Source organism: Manduca sexta, chromosome 3 (assembly GCF_014839805.1).
Source record: "Manduca sexta isolate Smith_Timp_Sample1 chromosome 3, JHU_Msex_v1.0, whole genome shotgun sequence".
Lineage (NCBI taxonomy): Eukaryota > Metazoa > Arthropoda > Insecta > Lepidoptera > Sphingidae > Manduca > Manduca sexta.
This window is the reverse complement of record NC_051117.1, coordinates 8,391,412-8,412,647: the sequence shown is the minus strand read 5'-3', so window position 1 is coordinate 8,412,647 and position 21,236 is coordinate 8,391,412. Positions and strand designations below refer to the sequence as shown.

The 21,236-nt window shown below is 35.2% G+C and overlaps 1 protein-coding gene across 8 annotated transcripts in view; it reads left to right on the top strand.

Moving 5' to 3' along the window:
• The window catches only part of LOC115442954, a 95,546-nt gene that overhangs the window by 61,031 nt on the left and 13,279 nt on the right, over positions 1 to 21,236 (top strand). For 6 of the 8 annotated variants that reach the window (XM_030168159.2, XM_030168169.2, XM_030168162.2 and 3 more), the window contains 7 exons: positions 1,968 to 2,085; positions 5,877 to 6,007; positions 6,748 to 6,840; positions 9,763 to 9,916; positions 16,670 to 16,781; positions 19,292 to 19,652; positions 20,177 to 20,307. In XM_030168159.2, coding sequence (XP_030024019.1) covers positions 1,968 to 2,085; positions 5,877 to 6,007; positions 6,748 to 6,840; positions 9,763 to 9,916; positions 16,670 to 16,781; positions 19,292 to 19,652; positions 20,177 to 20,307 — 1,100 coding nt within the window. The remainder of the gene's footprint in view (positions 1 to 1,967; positions 2,086 to 5,876; positions 6,008 to 6,747; positions 6,841 to 9,762; positions 9,917 to 16,669; positions 16,782 to 19,291; positions 19,653 to 20,176; positions 20,308 to 21,236) is intronic. The other 2 variants (XM_030168167.2, XM_030168172.2) reach the window with 2 other exon arrangements.

Sequence of the window (21,236 nt, the reverse complement as noted above, 5' to 3'; positions counted from 1 at the left end):
AGGTCTATTCTTTCCTATTAGCATAACGTCAATTTTCAAACACCATGCGTTAGAAATTGTGATTTTTCGCACCAACAGAGCGTGGTACATGTTTCGCAGTGTCGTTGACTTCTCTCTTATTGACACGTCGTGATGCAAATCGTGTGTTTTACACTCTACAATCATAGTGACTGACTTTTAATCATATTTGTTGATTGTACTAACTACTAGGTTTCTCTTGCGGGCCCACCAGCTATTGTAGTCCCATTGTAGTTTTCCGGGATAAAATTATCCTATATATTAATCTAGAACATGGTCTATTTGTTAAAACCCATCCAACTCCGTTCAGTGGTTTATGCGTTTATATCTTGTAACACACAAAATCATCACAAATTTTCTACTTTTTAATATTAATAAAACACTTAGATGTAATTGTATTATAAGTAATTTAATTGCTGTAATATTACCGAATTTGCATAATTAGGGACTTCAATATTTTCGTTATTAATAAAAATATCTGCCGCCCCACTCCTGGGCACAACCCTTCTCTACTGCAAAGAGAGATTAGGCCTTAGTCGCTCGAAATTCTTATAGACAACTTCTCAGGTATGCAGGTTTCCTCGCGATGTTTTGATATACATATAAATAAGTATTAATATTGTTTAAACAATTCTGCAATCACAGATCGTGTTAAAATAACTTTTTAAGGATATTTATTTTATAAAACTGTCATTTTTAATTTTCGGTACATCTACTGTAACTTATTGTAGTCTTATTTTTAAGAAGATAAGTATATTTTTCGTTTATTAACGCATTGTCAAAACCCTGTATTAATCTCAAAAAATGTCAGTCAATGTTTGCCGTCGCCAAGGACCGTAATCAATCCGTAACAATTTTCCACGGCAAAATTGGCCAAGCGAAAACGAGCTCTAAGTACTTCGTTTCTAGATAGCCTTCACTCCCTCGGGGTATCTGAAGATCGATTTCCATTCATAGGTCAACGCTCCCAACATCTTAGAAGGCTGGATCAATGTTTGATTCAGGATTCTTTATACATGGCAAAATACTACACTCGATGGTAAATGGAGTGAAGAACAGATATAAATGATGATTATTCCTGGCCAGTCGAATTATACCATTTACACAAGCTTTACCTGGTTTTATTACAAAAACCAGGTAAAGCTTGTTGGTCGCTTGATTTAAAACCAATAGTAAAGGGTCCGTATAACTCGATTCCTGCAGGCTTCCGTTTATGTAAAATCCAATTATAAAAACCGAATGTCACTTTGGCCGATCCGGGAATCTAACCCGAGACCTCAACACTGCAGTTAATACAACTACGCCACCGAGGCAGCTCATCATTAAATAATTTAAAATAAAATGAACGTGTTATCTACTTTGTCGTAAACCAACTAAAAGTTGCCGAGCTGGTGGATTGGCCCCGTCTAAACAGCGTCCGCTGTAACCAATATCACGCCTCGACTGGCATCACATTGCGAAAGTATCGCAAAATTCCATCGACATCTCATATCTCCCTTCACTAGTTGTAACGAACTTACACACTTCAGCAACTGTCGATATCGACAATTCCAGCTAGCGCTGGAAGAACGGACTTTGTTTTTTCCTTTCATCCTTTAACTGGCTGAATTCAATTGTAAAGTTGGATCGCTTTGTCGCCGTTAGTTCTTTTGTGTTAAACCCTCAGGTCGTAGGTATTTGAGGTTAAGTATTGAGGTATTGTTGAAAAATGTTTTGTTATAAAAATATTGTGGATTTTTATCACTCATAATTCAATTATTATTTACTGGCTTTTGCTCGCGCTTTCGTTCGCTTGAAGGAGTTTTCCGGTATAATTTTTTTCCGACTTACTTGATACATGTATCTGTATTGTCTATTGATATGTATCATGTATGATACATCTCAATAGACAAAATACTTGAAACCATATTCTTGCTTTTCAACTAACATATTGTTTTGTATTGTTCCAGCTGCATTCTGAATACCGCAGCACTTACCGATGGCACGAGTACAAAGAGCAACAGCAGCAGCAGGGCGTGGTGAAGCAGCCTGCGCCCACGCCGCCCTCCGCCTTGCCTATAGCCCGGGGTAAGTACTATAACTTATAGGCTTGTTTAGATTAACAAGGTTGCAGCAGTTGGCTTCTAGAAGCCATTTTTTTTTTTGATATAGTAAAAATAAATTTGCAATTAAGAATAGCGTAGTAAATATAAAACATAAAAAAGTTCTCTGGCCATAAAGAAAAAAAAACATTTTTACCATAGCAGTCACGGCACGCTGACTTCTGTAAATTTTGAAGCTTTTTTTATTGCTTTTAATGACAAATGATCCATCAGGTGGACGGCAAGCTCGTTTTGTCATTCAAAGCAATAAAAAAAGACAAAGGAATACTTGTGCATATGTAAATCCATATCATACCCTAAACTGATAATTATTTTGACAATTCATGCTTTCATTGATAACTCCTTGAATATATCTAACTAGATTCCTCTCCCATTTTAGCTTAATAGCATTAATCCCTACCAAACTCAGCAGAAAGGGTTTTAGTCTGGAATCAATTTCTACGAAATGTTAATTTAACTATCCAGTTGAAAAGCCACTTGCATTTAGTTATGTAGATTTCTAGAATGTTCGAGAGTTGTCCAATTATACGGAGTGATTTGAAAACAAACATATCCGCCCTTAGTTACTAATTACCATTCTTAATCCTGATCCTTATTACTATCTTATATTATAAATGTTTAAATTCTTATGTTTGTTACACGTTACCGCAGACACAACTCGACAGTTGGATGAATTTTGATACACGGGTAGACCTAATCCTAAATTAAAATAGCCTTCTTTTATCGCAGTAATTTAGTGCCATAGAAAATAATAGAATTTTAGGGACTGTTATTGTGGAAAAGGCTTTTCACGTGGACGACGCCGCAAGCCATACCAAGTGTTATATATGTGATAGGGAATTGGGAGTTAATTTGCATATTCTGATCTCTTATAATACATTTTATTCGTGTTCAATGGGTCGCTCGATGGAGTTTGTACCATACAAAAATACCTATTTGAATTGACGTTATGCATTAAGCTGAGCTGGCCACCTAATTGTCACATCGAAGGCGTGTAACGTTCCATTAATTTGTTTAATGATTAATGAAGCATGTTTTATGTTTAATCTTATACACTTTTTATGTATTGCATGCTTCAGTTGTGACAATAAAACCTTTTTTTTTTCTTTTTTTCTTTATGCGTTTCATATCATCATTATCCTCAGCCTATATCTTTGTCCATTGCTTGACAAAGACTTCCTCCAATATGCGCCATTATACGCTGTCTTCAGCCTGTCGCATTCAGGTCCTACCAGCGACCTTCCGCCATCGTGACTCCACCTAGCTGGAGGGCGTCTTACACTACGTTTCGTATAGACGGCATATTTCGAGACCCAAATTACTCTTTCCCATAAATCGATATGACTAGTCATAAACTATTTCAATACTGCAGGAATTGCAGAATACAGTACTACAGAATACATGTCATTATCTTACTTTGATACATCAGATCTGAAGCAGAGGTCTCATCATCATTTACACCGCGCTCCTTGTCAAGATGAAGCCAAGCCATTCCCATCTTATTATTCAAATTCGAAAACGGATAATTTATTTTAAAATCCAGTCTGTTTACATATTTATCAGTATCTTCGCTATTTTTGCTCCAAATAAAAAACTTGATCCATTAGCGAATGATAAACACGATAAGAAATCTGGCTTCGAGATCAGTTGCTCACCATTTCTTGAGTGCACGGACGTATTAAATAAAATTTGCAAGAAATGGGTAAGGTTGCTTTGGATTTATTATTCTGTGAATTCGTATGAATGTCTGTTCTTTATTTTTACCGCAATGTTTGTGCTGTTCCATTTGGGAGAATTTTGTAATGTTTTTGAGCATTATGTGAGTAACCTTCAACAAAAGTAGCTTTATTGGTAGACTTCTCTTATGAAAGTATTCTTTTGTTTATTTCTACAGCAATTTTTATGCTATCGTGTTCTAGTTTAAAAAACTTTTAGGCATTAATACGATGTATTATAAGATTAACTAATGTCTTAGAATTGCTTTTAAGGAATATTAAATATTGTATATTAACTGGTTATTATAAGACGAAACGTAATCTCGGCGCAGTGCAGTAAGATGGATGTAATTGTTGATTGTGTTATGTATCTTATAGTTATATATGGTTACTACCATTAAAAGAACAACGTGCCTCCTTATCAATCTAATTCAACGTTTATGACAATGATTTGTTATATTTTTGGTGATTTGGAACTGAAGTTCCCAGAATTTTCGTAAACATAATGACGTAGGAACATATTCCGGAAACAAAACAGCAGTGTTTGTTATATAATTAAGTATTTTATTCAACTTAGCAGTCCTGTATCTTGGCCATAAAAGCAGTAAAATCTTTAGTTTGATATTCAGATTTAGTAATTACTGTATTATTAGCAATCTCTTATTCAACATCAAAAACAAATGAATTAATTAAAGTGAATGCTTTCGCCAACATCTCAGCTGACACCTTATCATAATATCAATGGTGAAAGACACCCTATTCTCATTATTTAAGTTAATACCTGCCTTTCATACTAATAAGCAGGTATAAACGTAAAATCGAATAGATTTATTTATTACAATCGACGTCTAAATATTTTCATAACTCTATTCTCTGTCCAGTCGGGTAAAAGTGTGGAATCTTCAAGATGCTTATTTTTTTAATGATCAATCTGTAAAATGGTAATTAGTGCTAATTAGATTACATATTTTATTATGGAAAGCTGGATAATACATTCTTGCAGCGTGGATTTCTTGATATAATCTATTGTATCGTTACCTGTCTTATAACATAAATAAAATTTTCTTTATTTTACTTAAAAGCAAATATTTGTATATTTATGAGATTTTTTCTATAATAACCTACCATTTTTGTGGCATATTCAGTATCATGTAATCCTCTGAACCGGTGTGTACATACATATTTTTTTTTGTTTATTTTGAGGGCATTTTCTACCAAAAAGCCTTTGAGTAGCGGAGTTAACAATAAACTTAACCCCTCTCTTATTCATAGAGAAATCTCGTGCCTAGAAGTATTAAAATAATCACACACACATCACGCATTTATCCCCGAAGTGGTATGCAGAGGCGCAACCAAGGCATCCAATTTTCGCCAAGTGTGTACCGCCCCATGATGTGATAGGGGGCGAGCCTATCGCCATATCGGGCACAAATTCCAGACTCCTGACTGATAATAAGCACAAAATCTCAAATATGAGAGCCCGACCACGGGATTCGAACCCAGAACCTGGCACTGCCGTACCGCGTATGCAGTATAACTACGCCACCGAGGCAGTTAAGTAATCAAATACCAAGAATACTAATATTAACGTGTAAATAACCATAAAAAGTGTAAAAAAGAATAAATCGAATTCAAGAAAGAATAGCGTCCCCACCATTGAACATTACAACCATCGATATATATTATATACTACGTACTAGATTGGGTGTTCTGAACATTCACTGTATTCAACTAAATTGAACTGCAATCCATTCAAACTGACTTTAGTGTAATCATTATTGACCACACGTTGACCACTTCGTACATGTTGTGTACGAAGTGGCACTCATGATATAAGAACTCGAGTCCAAGTAAACCTGAATTTGAATAAAAAATATTAGTCAAATAAGTAAAATTACTTGTAGTTCAAGTGAATAAATAGGTTATAACAGTGACGTTTTGGCATTTTAGTTCAGATTTTAAACAAATAGTTTATTAACGTTCGAGTCTATAGAATATACGTCAATGATTACATGTTTAACAGAGATGTTCATTCATACAGGACCGATTGAACCGGCGATCCCCCGGCGCAAGAAGTACCCGGGTGTGGCGTACAAAACGAACGAGCTGTTCGACCCCGCCCCTGCTGATGAGATCCGGCCTCAGCAAACCTCGGCTTTTGAACGAGCCAGGGTGAGTACCTTTGTAATTCGTATCGTTACCCTCGGGAAACGTTTTTGGTTCATCATTACCGTATTATATAATAATATTACAATTAATTGCTTATATGTTCAAATGAATTAATAAATGATGGCATAACATACATTTTAAAATAGAGCTATGTGGACGCTTGAAAAAAAGCAAATACTTCAATATTGATCTTGTATAAATAAATTGAAATAAAGACGAAACTTGCTGATATTAATATTGTGTTATTTATCTTTTATATTCTTTTTTATCAAAAAGAATTTTCATTTCAATTATTCATAATCAGGCAACTCCTATGTATTTAAAATTCTATAAATTACTTTCATTAAGGAATTTTTCAGTCAAGGCAACTGCTATGGTTACTAACTATTAAAAAAGCATGATTATTAATTATTTAAATGACGAGCCGAGCACGCTCCTCGTCTGATACTAAGCTGTACGACCGGCCATAGACAGTAACACTTCACAGAACTGAATTACAAAGTACTGCTCTCACTCTTGTCACTGAGTCATGAAATGTTTAGTCGCATAACTCTCAGTAATCAGCTGGAAAATATGAAACTTACCATCATATATCTAATACTCCCACTGACTACAGTGTCTTTCAAACCAGAACAAAACATTCCACTGCTGATTGGCGGTAGAAAAAGACATTGAAATATACCTGCCCTTGACCCTCGAATACAAGAACTACCATCAATGATAATTCATGTTTTTGTCCACAGAGCGCTCAAAGAAATGACGCCGAGCGGGCTGGGCGACGCAGCAAGTCGGAGGGGCCGCGCCAACCGCGCTGGACCGACACTGTCGAGCCCAAGGTACCACATAAAATATTAAACAACTGAATAAGTTATGAATTATGATTCAAATCTAATAGAATAATAGGACCCTTTCAAATAAATGTATGGTGCTTTACATGTCTTTGATAATTATAAATATCTATTAAGGTCAAAAAATACTTTAAATCATAATTTTATCCTGCTTTGCTATGGAAATGGAAAATATATTTGCCCCCTCTAAATCTATTTCATTGATTTCATTAGATTCACCGAGCATCGTCGCTCAGTGTCATGAAATATATGCTCTGCCAAATTAGATTCTCCGAGCATTCTCGTTCGGTGTCATAAAATGTGTGCTACTGCCAATCCTGGCTTACAGGAATTGTGTTGTGTATGAGGACGGGATAGTCGAATGAATTGGGCAAGTCACTTGCCTGATAGTAGTATAATGATACAAAAATTAGTCGCTGGTGGTAGGGTATATTTATATCCGCCCGGATGGCGACCACCATACACAAGGTTTTAAAACCCGCCATAGTGGCCTACGTAAGTATGTCGCGTTTCGGGATCAGCCTATGTATATTCGGTTCCAACAGGCCGGCATAATTATGTCGACTATCGAGGGCCATTCATCTCTCGTCACTCGACATACTATTGGATCCCCTCCACTTGCCATCAGGGGCAGTGGAGCCACTTTGCTGTGTACAAAAAAAATATTTCGCGGCGAGGAAAAATCATTTCTTGTCAGTCGATATCTGGACCCAACTCCACTTCATCACGCGGAGTGGATTCATTATGCCATATAAGAAAAAGGTGCTGATAGATTTCAGTGAACCTTTTTTCGATAACCTCTATTGAATCAAATTCGAATACCGACGTACACGTCTGATATAGAAATGGTAAGATGTCAGGAAAATTTGACGCGCTTTTATAAATTGCTAGGGCGGCGAATATTTTCTCTTCACTCTAGAAACTCATGCATAGATTTTTAGATACACAAATGTAACGGAGACCAGAATATTGAAACTTAATGATTTCTTATATTCGCGCGAATATTAGACATTAAAATTAAACTATATTTCGAATTTTATCGCGGTTTTAATATTTTAGTTTACTCCAGACGTTTCGAAGATTTTGCAGCCTTCGTGATCATGTGGGAGGGGGGCTGTTGCCCATGACTACGAACTTTAATTTTAATATTGAAACTTCTAAATAGTTTTGATCTTAGTCTATACTAGCGATCCGCCTCGACTTCACACGGTAGCACTGATTACACGCTGGGCTAATTTGAATATTAAAATCGCTCCAGCTGTTGTAGAGTCCAAAGGGAATATATGTACATATGTACGTATTTAAATTCTTTTTCTTGAGAAATTATGTGTTAAAAAAATAATAAAATCATTTTATGAAAAATGATATTATAATTTAACTTCCATAACGTGATCTTAAGACATTAAGGTATAACTTTCCAATCATATTATAACTTTTATCAGGCGAATAACTTTGACACTTCGACAGGTTTTATAAAGAAAAAACGTCAGATATTACTTAGACAGAATTTATCGGAAGATTGAATTAAAAATTTGGTATTAGTAAAAATTTTAAGACAATAATAATCCATGGTTCCTATTTTAATTATCTTTCGATATTATTAGAGATTCTTACTAAAACAGACATAAAATTATGTGATATATATAATTATATATATTTATTGCACATCTATACTAATATATAAGGCTGAAAGTTTGTTTGTTTTTACGTGCTAATCTCAAGAACTCTTAAACCGATTATTTTCACTGATAAGAAGCTACATTACTCCTGACTGCTATAGGCTACTTTTCATCCTAAAAAAACTGTTTCACGCTAGCAGAACTGCAAGGAAAAATAGTCAAAAATAATATAGACCCTTGTCATAGTGAGCCAGAGATATAATATACTCATCTTTGCAACCTAAGCCAAACTAACTTCACTTAACTTTGTCTGCACCCGCCATTAAGCCGTTGTAAGCCGAAGTTAACCTAAAACTTGTCTGAAGTTATAATACGCAAAGGGAAGTATAATAATGATCCGAGAGACGTTTATCACTAAGATTAATCTGATTAATGTCTGTCGTATAATTAAAAAGATTTTTATCATTTAAAATGGACGAATCGGTGGGCACGAGGTTAAAATATTAAAAGTGCAAAGTTCACAAAATTAAAACATAAATAATAGATTATCTCAGCATTTAAAAAGGCTATCTTGTTAGTAGAAAATGTCTTTGGCATTGAGTCCGCCTATATACTTTTCAGTATGTAAAGTGTTTAATTAAATAAATATATCTTTTTATAACAAAAGTTTGGCGACTGGGTTATAGCAGCGTGTATAGGGTGTCATGATGGACATAATGCTGGGTCTACGGCTTCAGTCGTCCCCATCATTTTAGAAAATTTACATTGTGTTGTGTATCGGGATATAAAATAATCAACAAAGAAAATCAATATAGGAACTATTTTTTTTAAGGGGCTCAGGTATCTTGCTACGGTGTAGTGATGTTATATGAGATAAGAATTGACCACGAGGGAATATAAACATTGTCTCAGCTAGAAAAATGTCTACTTTCATGGATTACATGCGGCTGTTGGGAAAGGGAGGTATTTTTAAATAAGCCGTTCCCGTCTCTGCTTACTCTCACATTCTTTAACGCGCACAAGAAAATCATCCCACTGCACCTGATGGTAAGCAAGTAGGGTCCAGATAATATCGACCAACCAGATTAATATCACTCGCCAGTCGAAACAATTATGCCGGGTTTTAGAAGCCGTACACACACTGATCTCGGAACACAACATTTTAGTAACTTCAAAACAATACATCCTATAACGATCATGACAAAATTTGTACCTATATATACCTATGATGACCTATATATGATCACCTAATTCCATCTCCAGCACCATTTAACACTCATTTTCCCACTAGGCGACCACCGCCTTGGGCGAAGTGATAGCCTCCAAAGAGCCGGAGGTGGTGAGCACGGAGTACCGCAACCAGTACGCCTGGCCAAAGGAGGCCGAGACCGCGCCCAGGAAGAGCATCTCCATGGGCGCGCTCAAGAAGGCCGCAGTCGCAGAAGGTAAGTTCTTTGATATTTATAACTAGTTGGTATTTAAGACTGCCTTGGTGGCGTAGTTGTACTGCATGCGCGGTACGGCAGCGCTCTGAGGTCCTGGGTTCGAATCCCGGGTCGGGCAAAGTGATATTTGGGTTTTTCTGCTCAGTATCAGCCCGGAGTCTGGAATTTGTGCCCGATTTGGCGATAGGCTCTCCCCCTATTACATCATGGGACGGAACACACTTGGCGAAAAGTGCGTGCCATAGTTGCGCCTCTGCATACCCCTTCTGGGATAAAATGCGTGATGTTGTGTGTGACCCGACAGACGTTGTGCCGTCTTAACTACCGTCAATGCATATAATATACACATCTTTTTATTTCTTCTTCCCTGCCAGCCCGAGCTGGCTTCTTGGTCTACTATATTTTTCATTTATTTTATTTTCAATATAAATTGTCCTTTGTTTATATAAGCTAATTTAATTAAGTAAGTAATAATTAAACATTTTCATGTACCTTGACTTATCATAAGTGCAACTATGTTCGCCTACGTGATGAATAAAGCATTATCAGCCCTGTATTTTATACTGTCCTAGAGCTGCACGGGCCTCCTCTATTACTGAGAGAGATTAAGCCTTAATGGGCTGTCCTGGTGCGGATTGACAGACTTCATATAGGTTTCCTCACGATGTTTTCCTTCATCGTAAAACCAAGCGATAATTAACAAATAATACACACATAACTTTAGAAATCAAAGGAACTTGCCCTTGGTATTTGAAACTATGAACATTCGTCTGGGCAGTATGTACTACTCCCAACTAAGCTATCGCTATCAATATTATTAAAAAAATGTAATGTAAAACTTAAACCTGCCTTATATTAAAACAAACACACAAGACGGCTTGTGGTCAAAAATATATTTGAAAATTATTATTGTTAGTTGTATTTATATTTGTTATACTGTATTTTGTTTCTAATGAGGCTAGAGCAAAGGTTAGTGCATATATTAGCTAGTACTTAAGTTTCGTACCAGCGACTACTAATTCTTCTTCAAAAGGAAATGTGAGAACAGCATATCTCGATAAGTTTGCAGAGATGGAATAATATTTATGATACCGTTCTATACGTAAGTAGAATTTTAGTATTTTCAACCCCACCGTCGTCTTTGTCAGCAAAAGTAAGCAAAGGCCTCCCTGTACCGTGCTTACGTAAGTATAAGTTTAGCATTTTTTTTCTTATTTATTTATCAAACAAATTATGTATATAACTGTTTAGAACCGTCCCACATGTCATGAAAAATTTGTAAATCGTAAACACCCCACACTTCCCTTTGGTGCTTACATAATACTTCAATTATGTCTATGTACAAACATATTTTATTAGAATGTCGATTCATCTATCTATAATATAAAAATGGAACTCTGAATGTGTTGCTAAGCGCAAATCTCGAGAGCAGCTGCACCGATTTCGTTAATTATTTTTTTATAATATTCCTTGAAGTACGAGGATGGCTTTTTTAACCTTTTTTTGATGTCGATTAAAAACGAAATGATAAAGCTGCCATAAAATATGAAGCCAGTAACAAACCAGAAGTTCGCTATTACAAAACACTATATATTTTCTCTTCTCTGAAATGTTAATAAAAAGTAAAAAAAAGTAGTTTTTGAGCTAGTTTGAATAAAAGAATGACCTAAAAAATGGTCAACAAAGCATACATATAAAACACAATGGCTGTGTTTAAATCTTCCATTTGGAACTAAAATACGAGTGAAATACAGATGTTTTCGTTCCGTGCCAAATCTCCACTCGAGCATTAGTTTCAGACGAACTTTGGCCCAGATTTCTTTTCAAGCATTTTCTGGCTGCGTCTGTTTTTGATTTGTAACTAGTGTTGTGCCAGAATGAAGTTGCATTTGTGCAATTCGTACATCTTTGGAATAATTGCGAACTGTAATACAAATATTTGTTATTTATTTCTAATATTGTCTCTTTTTTTCATTTGGTATTTCACTACGCTCGCCATCCTGAGACATGAGATGTTAAGTCTTATTATGTACTTACATTGGCTATAATGTTCTTCAAACCGGAACAACAGTGAATACACACTGCTGCTTGGCGGCAGAAATAGACATTGCGGTGGTACCTACCCAGGCGGACTCACATATGAGAGATCAGTACACTCTAACGTAGTGGCAGTATAAAAACAGACTAATAGGACCTGGATTCAAAGCCCAGGTTAGGCACCATTTTATGGGTTTCTAATAAGATTTATCCGAAACTAGATCCTCCAAAAGGGGTTGATACCAGACGGGCTGGTCATAAAAACCGATAGAAATCCTTCTTCTAGAACATGGTTGTAAATTCTTGTAGTGCTTGCGCCGACCCTACAAAATTGCAGTAAAGGCAGGTTGAAAAAAATAATCATAATATCGATTATTTTTAATAATGTTCTGTACCTCGACGTAAATCATATATTACTCGCTGTTACAGACACATCGTCATAAAAATGTATAAAAAATTAAAACACCTTCAAAACCAACTGAACACAAAAAATACTTAACATTACGTATATACTAGTTATTAAATGTGGAGTCGGTTTCTAATAAAAATTATTATGGTTTATAAATAATAATAAGAAAAATCCAAATCAGTTAATATATAACTGTATTCTGAAGTAACAAACATTAAAACAAAAACATATACACGTCATGTATTTTTTCATTTAAATTATTACGTACTTGTAAAACTAGAGGTCGCATAGATGCCGAAAAAGTGGTCTAGTATAAGAGAACTATGGTAGCCGTGTCCTGGTCTAATAAGTGACATTGGTCATGTGTGCGAGTGAAACAACAATACACCATAGCTTCAATTTATTCGGGATCGTTCGTTTTTATATCTAGGCGTAATGCTAAACGACCTTTACGTCTGAAGGATAAGGTTTATTTTTAGTTTTTATATAGAACATAGTTTGCACTCTCTATACTTTCTGACTCCCTAGTTAAATACGTCATCTCTTTCACATAACACGTCACTGACAAGAATGTGCATGTGTGCGTGCAGCCAAACTAATATTTTCGACGCTTTTAGGGTACCTATGTCAAATCTATTTCTCTTGAAATATCATTGGATACATATCTGCAAGCTAAAAAAGGCTCTCCGACCTAAATAATAAATTATGTATGAAGTTAGGTCATGTACGTGTAAACAAGGACCACATTCCCTTGTATGTGTAATAAAGAGCTCGTAATATCTTCGCGTCATTAAAATTCTAACGATATCAAACATTTTCCAACTGCCTAATAAAACCGAACAAGCTTGTGTAGGGTTGCCAACTTTGAAACAAAATTGCTTATATATTTTAATTAAAACGTTTCTGAATATCTTTATACAACGCAAGAAAGATATCTTGTAGAAAAATGTGTTACAATTATAAAAATATTTTACTGTATCTTAGTTTTTCGGTATTTTTTTATATGAGCACAACGAAGTGACCCCACAGCACCTGGTGGTTAGTAGAGTAGATAGGTAGAGTGTCAACTAACGTGAAATGATTATCTCTCGCTAATCGTCACAATTATGCCGGCCTGACATGTCATACAATAATTGTTATTTTAAAGCGATAAAATGTTTATTTAGTTATTCTGCCTTAAAAAGTCTACATCAATCATCACTTTTACTCCCCAATTTGGGGTCAACGCAAGAATTTTTTTCATACTTGCTACAGAAAGTATTCAACTTATAACGACCGTGACTTGCGTGGCATTAACCATCCTTAGAGATTCCGTTTCGGGTAATATAAAAAAAATAATGTACAATATTGCCCGACCTGGGATTTCAACGTAGGACATCCCGATCTCAACAAAAAAATAAGTAATAATATTATTGTTTCATTTTGATCTAAATAAACGGTATTTTTGATTCGAATTTTAAAATATAATATTACTTTTATTAATTTTACAAATATTATAATAAAACAAAATTGTAAGCCTTTTTTATATAAGGTCGGAGGCCCAAATGCATCTACGGGAGTATATCCGTCTTTTTGCAATCACGGGCGTTCTAATCGAAGGACAACTTTGACAGACGTATAGGTAGATAGGAGATTTTTTTTCTCTCTTACCTATATAGCCTAAGATGTGTTTATTACATAGATACGTTGTCCGAGCTCAATACTGGCAAGACGGAAGTAAGGTAATTCCCGACTCGACGGCCAATGAGCGTGCGGCCCTAACGTTGTTATGTAACTGTCGATGTATATATATATCATTTTCTAACGAATTTATGCTGCACATTTTTATTCCTTCTTCGAGCCAATTTGTTATTATATGTACAGGTACGTGACTATAGCAAATAGTGCGCCATTTTTATAAGCCATTTCGTTAGTGTATGACGCGTCTATTTGTAAAACGTCATTGTATATAGCTATCTAAAGTGTCCTTCGAATAGAATGCCCGTAATTGCAAAAAAACGGATAGGCCCCTTTACACAGAACAGACCCTCTGACTTTATTACTATTTAATTAACACCAGGGATCGAAATTAATTAAAATTTTAAAACTAGCTTTTGCTCGCGGCTTCGCCCGTGTGAAGGAGTTTTACGGGATAAATTCCCACTATATATTTTCCCAGGATATAAGTAGCCTATAACCTTCCCATGGTCATAAATTATCTCCATACCAAATTTCGTAATAATGCGGTCAGTAGATTTTGAGAAAATTGATAACATACAGACAGACAGAAAAGGGGAATTGTTTTATAATATTATAGGTGTGACAACCCTACTCCCTGAGTAATTAAACCCACTGTCACAGGAGGCATAAAATTTTAACACATCTGGAATGTGTATCGTGGATTTATGGCTCGCGTCCCAAGCTACGAGATATTCAAATCAGTTGACCCTAAAAAGATATTGCTCAGTGCTTTAGGACCAATTTGCATGTTATGTGTTTGTGACGACATTTGGGTCTAAGAATAAAAAGATATTTACTGTTAAATACATTCTGAATTCATTCCTTTTTATCTCTATTATTTACCAATCATAGGAACTTAATTGTTATGAATTTAAATGTAAAACAACCTTGTTATTCCTTATAAATTTTATCCCTAATTTAAAATATCCATAGTTATTAAGTAATTTTAATTGTTATTTAGAAATAATAATAATTATTCCTATACATTGTTTTGAGATATCATAAGTGCAACTTTGTTCGCCTACGTGATAAATAAAGTATTTTAATTTTTAATTGAAATATGGAGTTAATTATTAGCAACTTAAAATGGAATAGAGGCAAATTGTTAGTTATGTTTTTAGCTTGAAAAAGCCAGCTCGACCGGAGTAATACCACTACCGATATTTATTTTAAGTATAAAGTTTTTATTGTTTTTCATATTATTTTCAAAACTGCCAGGGGACTATATTGAATCTCAATTATGTTTATAAGTCTGAAATAAAGTCAAATTCATCTGAATTTATGCTAGTTTTGGAACAAAGTTATTGTTCTACTATTAGTTTTCAAGGCAACCGCCTGCGTTAAAAAAATAAGAAAAAAGAGATAATAGAAAAATAAGTTTTTCATCTTACAAGTCTAATATATTTCTGTGTATTTTTTATCTAATTGAAAAATATAACCCATAATATTATTGAAAAATACAACCTATACATGCGAGTTGAAATGCAAATCAAATTCATGCTCGCAAATATCGCTATTCGACAATTTATTCCTAAATATTACCATCAGAATATCAAGGTACATTTTTCGTCATACAGGTCTTAATATATTTCTATGTATTTTTTATCTAATTGAAAAAATAACCTATACAATCATGCGAGTTAAAATGCAAATAAAATTCTCGCTCGCAAATATCGCAATCCGTCAATTTATTCCCAAATATTACCATCAGAATATCCAACGCGAACCCATTCCGAACGGCCCGAGACGACGGACGATTCCATTATGAACAGCCACGAAACCGACGCAAAAAATCTATTCAGCCTTAGTTTCGTCTACACAACGGTTTGACCATTTCGAATTTCAAATCAATTATATTAATTAGTTTCTTGTTGCAATCAATCAACAGTTAGTTAAATTTAATTAAGCATCAATGAGAGGTATTTTATCTTTACAAATCTTTACATCATCTATTACAATTATCAATTTCTAATGAGATACATAAAAAACTAATTTACTTTTTTATAAACAGTAAATCCTGCTTCTTGACGTAGTCCAAACAACCCAATAGATTGAATCTACTTTAATTCAATTAACCTGAAGATTCTTTTGTAATGCAATTTAATTCATCATTTATGTAGGTAAATAAATAGCTTAGAAGACAAATCAGTACAATAAAAAGAGAAGAAAATTCACTTAATAATAATATAATTATATCAGCCCTGTATTATATACTGTCGCACTGCTGGGCACGGACCTCTGCTATTAAGAGGGATTAGGTCTTTAGTCCACGACGGCAGCGTAGTGCGGATTGGTAGACTTCACACACCCTTAAAATTCGTATTGAGAACTTCTCGGGTATGCAGGTTTCCTAACGATATTTTATTCATCGAAAGCAAGCGATAATTCACAAAGAATACACACATAACTTTAGAAAAGTCAGGAGTGTGTGCCTTTGGGTATGAACCTGCGGACATTCGTCTCGCCCGTTTCACACCCAACTAGGCTACCACTATTATTAATCTAAATCAATTCAACTAGTCCTAAATTCTCAATTCCCAAAGGCCCTGATCTCTCCAAGTCTGCAGCAAGCAAACTATCTTTTCCAGGGTCAGTGGAAGCTGAGCCTCTGATGAACCATGTTGACGAGGAACACGACGATGGACACAAGCGATACATCGAAGACTATCTGTGGAACGGGCAGAAGCCTGGCGTGCAGAGGTAAGATGAACTCTATACCTTTGTACATAGAGTCGAAACGGTCTACTTCATAAATGACAGAATTGGAAATAGCATTGAGAATATTGTAAAATAAAACACGTCGAATTGATAATCTTCTTTTTTGAAGTTCGGTTAACAAACTAGCTCTTATGACAAGGAACAAACAAAATGCAATCAGATTCATCTTTTGATGACGTAGTCAATATAGATCTTATGACAAAAAAATAGAGGAAAAAACATTTAGATACTTGCTTTTTGTGATAGAATAGAATTTGTGACAAAATATTATTCAATGATCAAGAATGCAATTAAACAGACTTTATGACAAGGAACTAAGCCGTAAAAAGTTGTCAAAGGAATATATTTACCTCATTATAAAATCATTCTACCAAATTAGTCAGTTGTACAAACTAATTCTATATTAAAAGACATAAAACTCATAAACCTATAACATGTAGCCAATTTTAATCTAACCATTTTGTTAAAACATCGTCATTTACCAGGATATTATAAATTAATCCCGTGCTTCGGATAGTATGATTTGCAATTCATAAGATGGATTTAGTATTGGGTTGTTAGAACTTAATTAAATTAAATAGTTAATAGACTTAATTCCTTTGTTATAACTGTAAATAAGAGTAAAAGGTCATAGATCACATGTTTTATTGCCCTTGACCTTGATCCAGATTTTTTAAATGAGCGCAGTTGACCTTTGTAGGTCATGACTGAATATTTGACAGTGCTATTGTAATAAAAAAAATCTTGAAATTAAAGTTTTTTTCACTTGTGAGCCTTCGTGAATATTTTTTTACGACAAATTTAGAGATTTTAATTCTAGACTCCAAGATTTAAAACATTTGAAAATCTAAAATATATTTTTATATTTTATTTATGAAGTGGACTGCCGTAACTTCGTTGAGATATTTTCTAAACGTTTTATTATTTGTTTAGAAAAAGTCTGAACATCTAGCTTTAGCTTACCACGATTATAGTAACCGCTTTCTTAACTCTCCTAGTTTATATTATAGATTGTTTCAATTATTTTTATAAAGCATGCTTTAACCCTGATTAAATTATAATAATCGAAGAAACAGTCTATAGTAAAGCAGAACTTTGAACTAACACCCATTCACCTGCTTTGCTTTACTAAGCAGAAGCTTCTTTGCAAAGAAAAACCATTGTACGTTGGAGGGGCTTAGAAATACCCCATCATCACATACACCATGACTCAAACAAAAAAAAATCCTTTAACATCCGGCCTTTAAAAAAAAATGAAATTGTATGTAAATATTTTTTATATATATTTTTGTAAAAATAATAAAAAAAAAAACTTTTTCAGGTGATGGCCCTTTTCCTTAATATTGTTGCTTATGTGTTTAGCTTTGTGTATTTGTGAAGGAAACCTTATATACGTATATGTTATATAAAACAAATAATTTATTGTAAGCAATATTTATAAAGACAGTAATGGATTTTGTTACTTTTCGAGCGGAAAGACTTGTTTTCTCGCCTTAACATTAAAAACACATGTTTCAGGTAACTTTAAATTTTATATTCAATTTATATTTATTATCTCTCATAATTAGATCTTTATTATTTATTTTTTTTGATAAACACAATTTTATAATATTTTTTAACTTTAAAATTTTACCCCGTATATAATTTACTTTTAATTACAATTAGTCTGTGTTTGTCTATTGCACATAAGTGTGTTGTCTATTCACATATTTTCACTATAATTTAGCTCTCGATTCTAGGGCAATATTATATTTTTTTAATATATGAATTATATTCATAATCATGACCGCCAAGTTGCTGCTATATATGTATATACAAATATATACTGTGCTGCAAAAAGTAGACCAAAGCTTCCTTGGTGGCGGGATGCTGCTGTAATAATTAAAAGGATATTTTTTGCAAAACGTACAACTTATATTGAATTGGCGTTCTAATTTTATAATTGATTTAAACAATTGTAAACAGTTTTCATTACTGTCGAATGATATCGAGCAAGTAACCGAAAGGCTTCCTTCACGGTCGCGTTCTGCCCCTAAATCACAACGAAAACATTGATGCAGAACAAGTCTAAATTTCGTTTTTGATATTTGCTTGAGTTGACATCGAAGCGGTCACGGTGGCGGTGTACGGCGTAGGCGGCGTACAGTAGTTAGTCCAAAATTCAATAGCAAGGAATGAAAGCTAAATTATATAGTTGTTATTACTATTAATGTTTCTGGCACTCTTGGTGTGATCGTTCTGAGATGTTTTCAATAGATCATGTATGTCGATGTAACCACCACACTCTGACGCGCACGCGCGTGCCAACCACGTCTGTCTGTCGGTCCTTCTGTACTCTTCTAGGTCTCAACATCCTAACCTCACCATTGCGAGCTTGACAATTATTTGAAGCATGTCTGTACTAACCCGGCTCGGCGCGAGCCGTTTCTGTTGCCGCATCATCATCGCAGTGCAAACACCACCCGTCTAAGACTTAAAATGGAATTTTCCAGAAAATCGACGTTCCGTAACGCGCTATCGGCCCTCATATCCAACGGGGAGGATCGTTCCAAAGATAATAGGAAACGTTACAAAAGCGAGTACAAAAAGAAATTTAGACCGTTCTCTCAATACGTGTACGAGGCGTCTAAAGGGACATTTACGAAATGCAGGGGTAAAGGGAAGTCGAATGAGGAGGCGAGCGAGAGGATGTTGGGTGAGAGTCAGCCAGGGGGGGCTGGGGAGAGTCAGGGGGGTGTGGAGGACAGCGCGAGCACGCTGCGGGCGGCGGGGCTGCAGCCGCTGGGACTCGCGCAGGGAGACTCCTGGTACCGGGAAGTGCTGGACCTTCGCAAGCGCGCCGGCGAGTACAAGGTCTGCCTCCGCACATCTAGACTCTTACCAGATACTTATACCCAGCTGTCTGCTGAGGAACACGAATAGCCTGTAGGTGGCAATGATATCCCATAACTATATATTAAGACTGGCTATTCTAAGATAGGAAAAAAGAAGGATTAAGGAAACTCTGGGGATATTGGGATGCAATAAGAACTCTGTCGAGTATCATTGAAATTCTCCCATGAAACTTGTTTAATCAGTAGGAATGTACGCCTGATAAACGAAGGGTTACAGGTTCGACTCCTGCTTCAGAGCCACCATTATTTTGATCACATTTGAATACCTATGAAACTGAGAATTATGCGAAATTAGGAATTATGCGATAATAAGAATAAAAAATAACAATAAAAATTAAAACTGATGATAAGTCATAAAGCAATATATTAAACATTGTTCCAAAAATAAAAATGGCCGAATCATTCACACAAACAATACATCCATGATCTTAGCAAGTCATGATCATGCTTGACCCATCTGAATATTCCTCATTAATTCGACAGTATCGCGGCTGGGGTACCGAACTGGCTCCAGAGCACATCACTCAACTTTACAATAAGCAAATCGAGCTCTGGTACCAAGTGTCCCGCAGATCCTCGCTGTCGGCACTATCACTAGCTTCCACCAATCACAAGTAAGTGATGCACCCGGAGTATGTCGAGTTGTCGGAATGCCGGCCGAAATTCGCTTAGCTAAGGCTGATGCGAATGGCTTGTATGTAAGCCGGCGTAGTTAGGCATCATCAGCCCTAGTACGTAAGGTATAGCATAAGTCTAGGCTTTGGATAGCATCACCTAGATAAGAATTGAGTTGAACACGAACGGTTTACGACGTCGTAAAATGGGAGTGGTCTGTAATAATGATAGCAGAACCCGCCAGGCAATACCATGTTTGCTTACATAAGCATATAACCAAGCTTCTATCTAATAAAACTAACATAAAACTAGCATATTGAGCATTTTGTGGCGCTGGCTCAAACCGATGTAATATGTCGCAGAAAAACTAAATATATATTTAATTGTGATGCTATTGCTATAGGTTAATAACTAATAATTATGCTTTGGAAGGCAATCATGCGTGAATGTTTAATATTTTAGCAATTTTAAAAAAATACTCGTGTGTCCCCAAAACTGTCATTATTAATAATTAACATCCGGGCGATCTGCAGATGCCCTTGACCTACAGACGCCATTGACGTCCAGATGTCCTTGACCTAGTCACCCTTGACATTTATTTATCCTTGACCTCTTAAATTTGTCTCTTGCGGAAGCCTATTAAGTGTGCTAAAACCATCATATCGTTCCAAAAATATTCGGTGACATACTTATATTAAATTACATTTATTTTGAATACATTATTTATATCTCATGTTATAATATTGAAGAATGCTATCTTACCTTTTCTAGAAGAAAAGAATATTCATTCTCTCCAAATTAAATGACACCTTCCAGGTACACCTAACTACCAATCTCTGCTTTTCCCGGAGTTTACAAACTTAGATACTCTCAATACCTATTTAACAGTATTCGAAACGATATTATGTTATTATGATACCAACCCTTT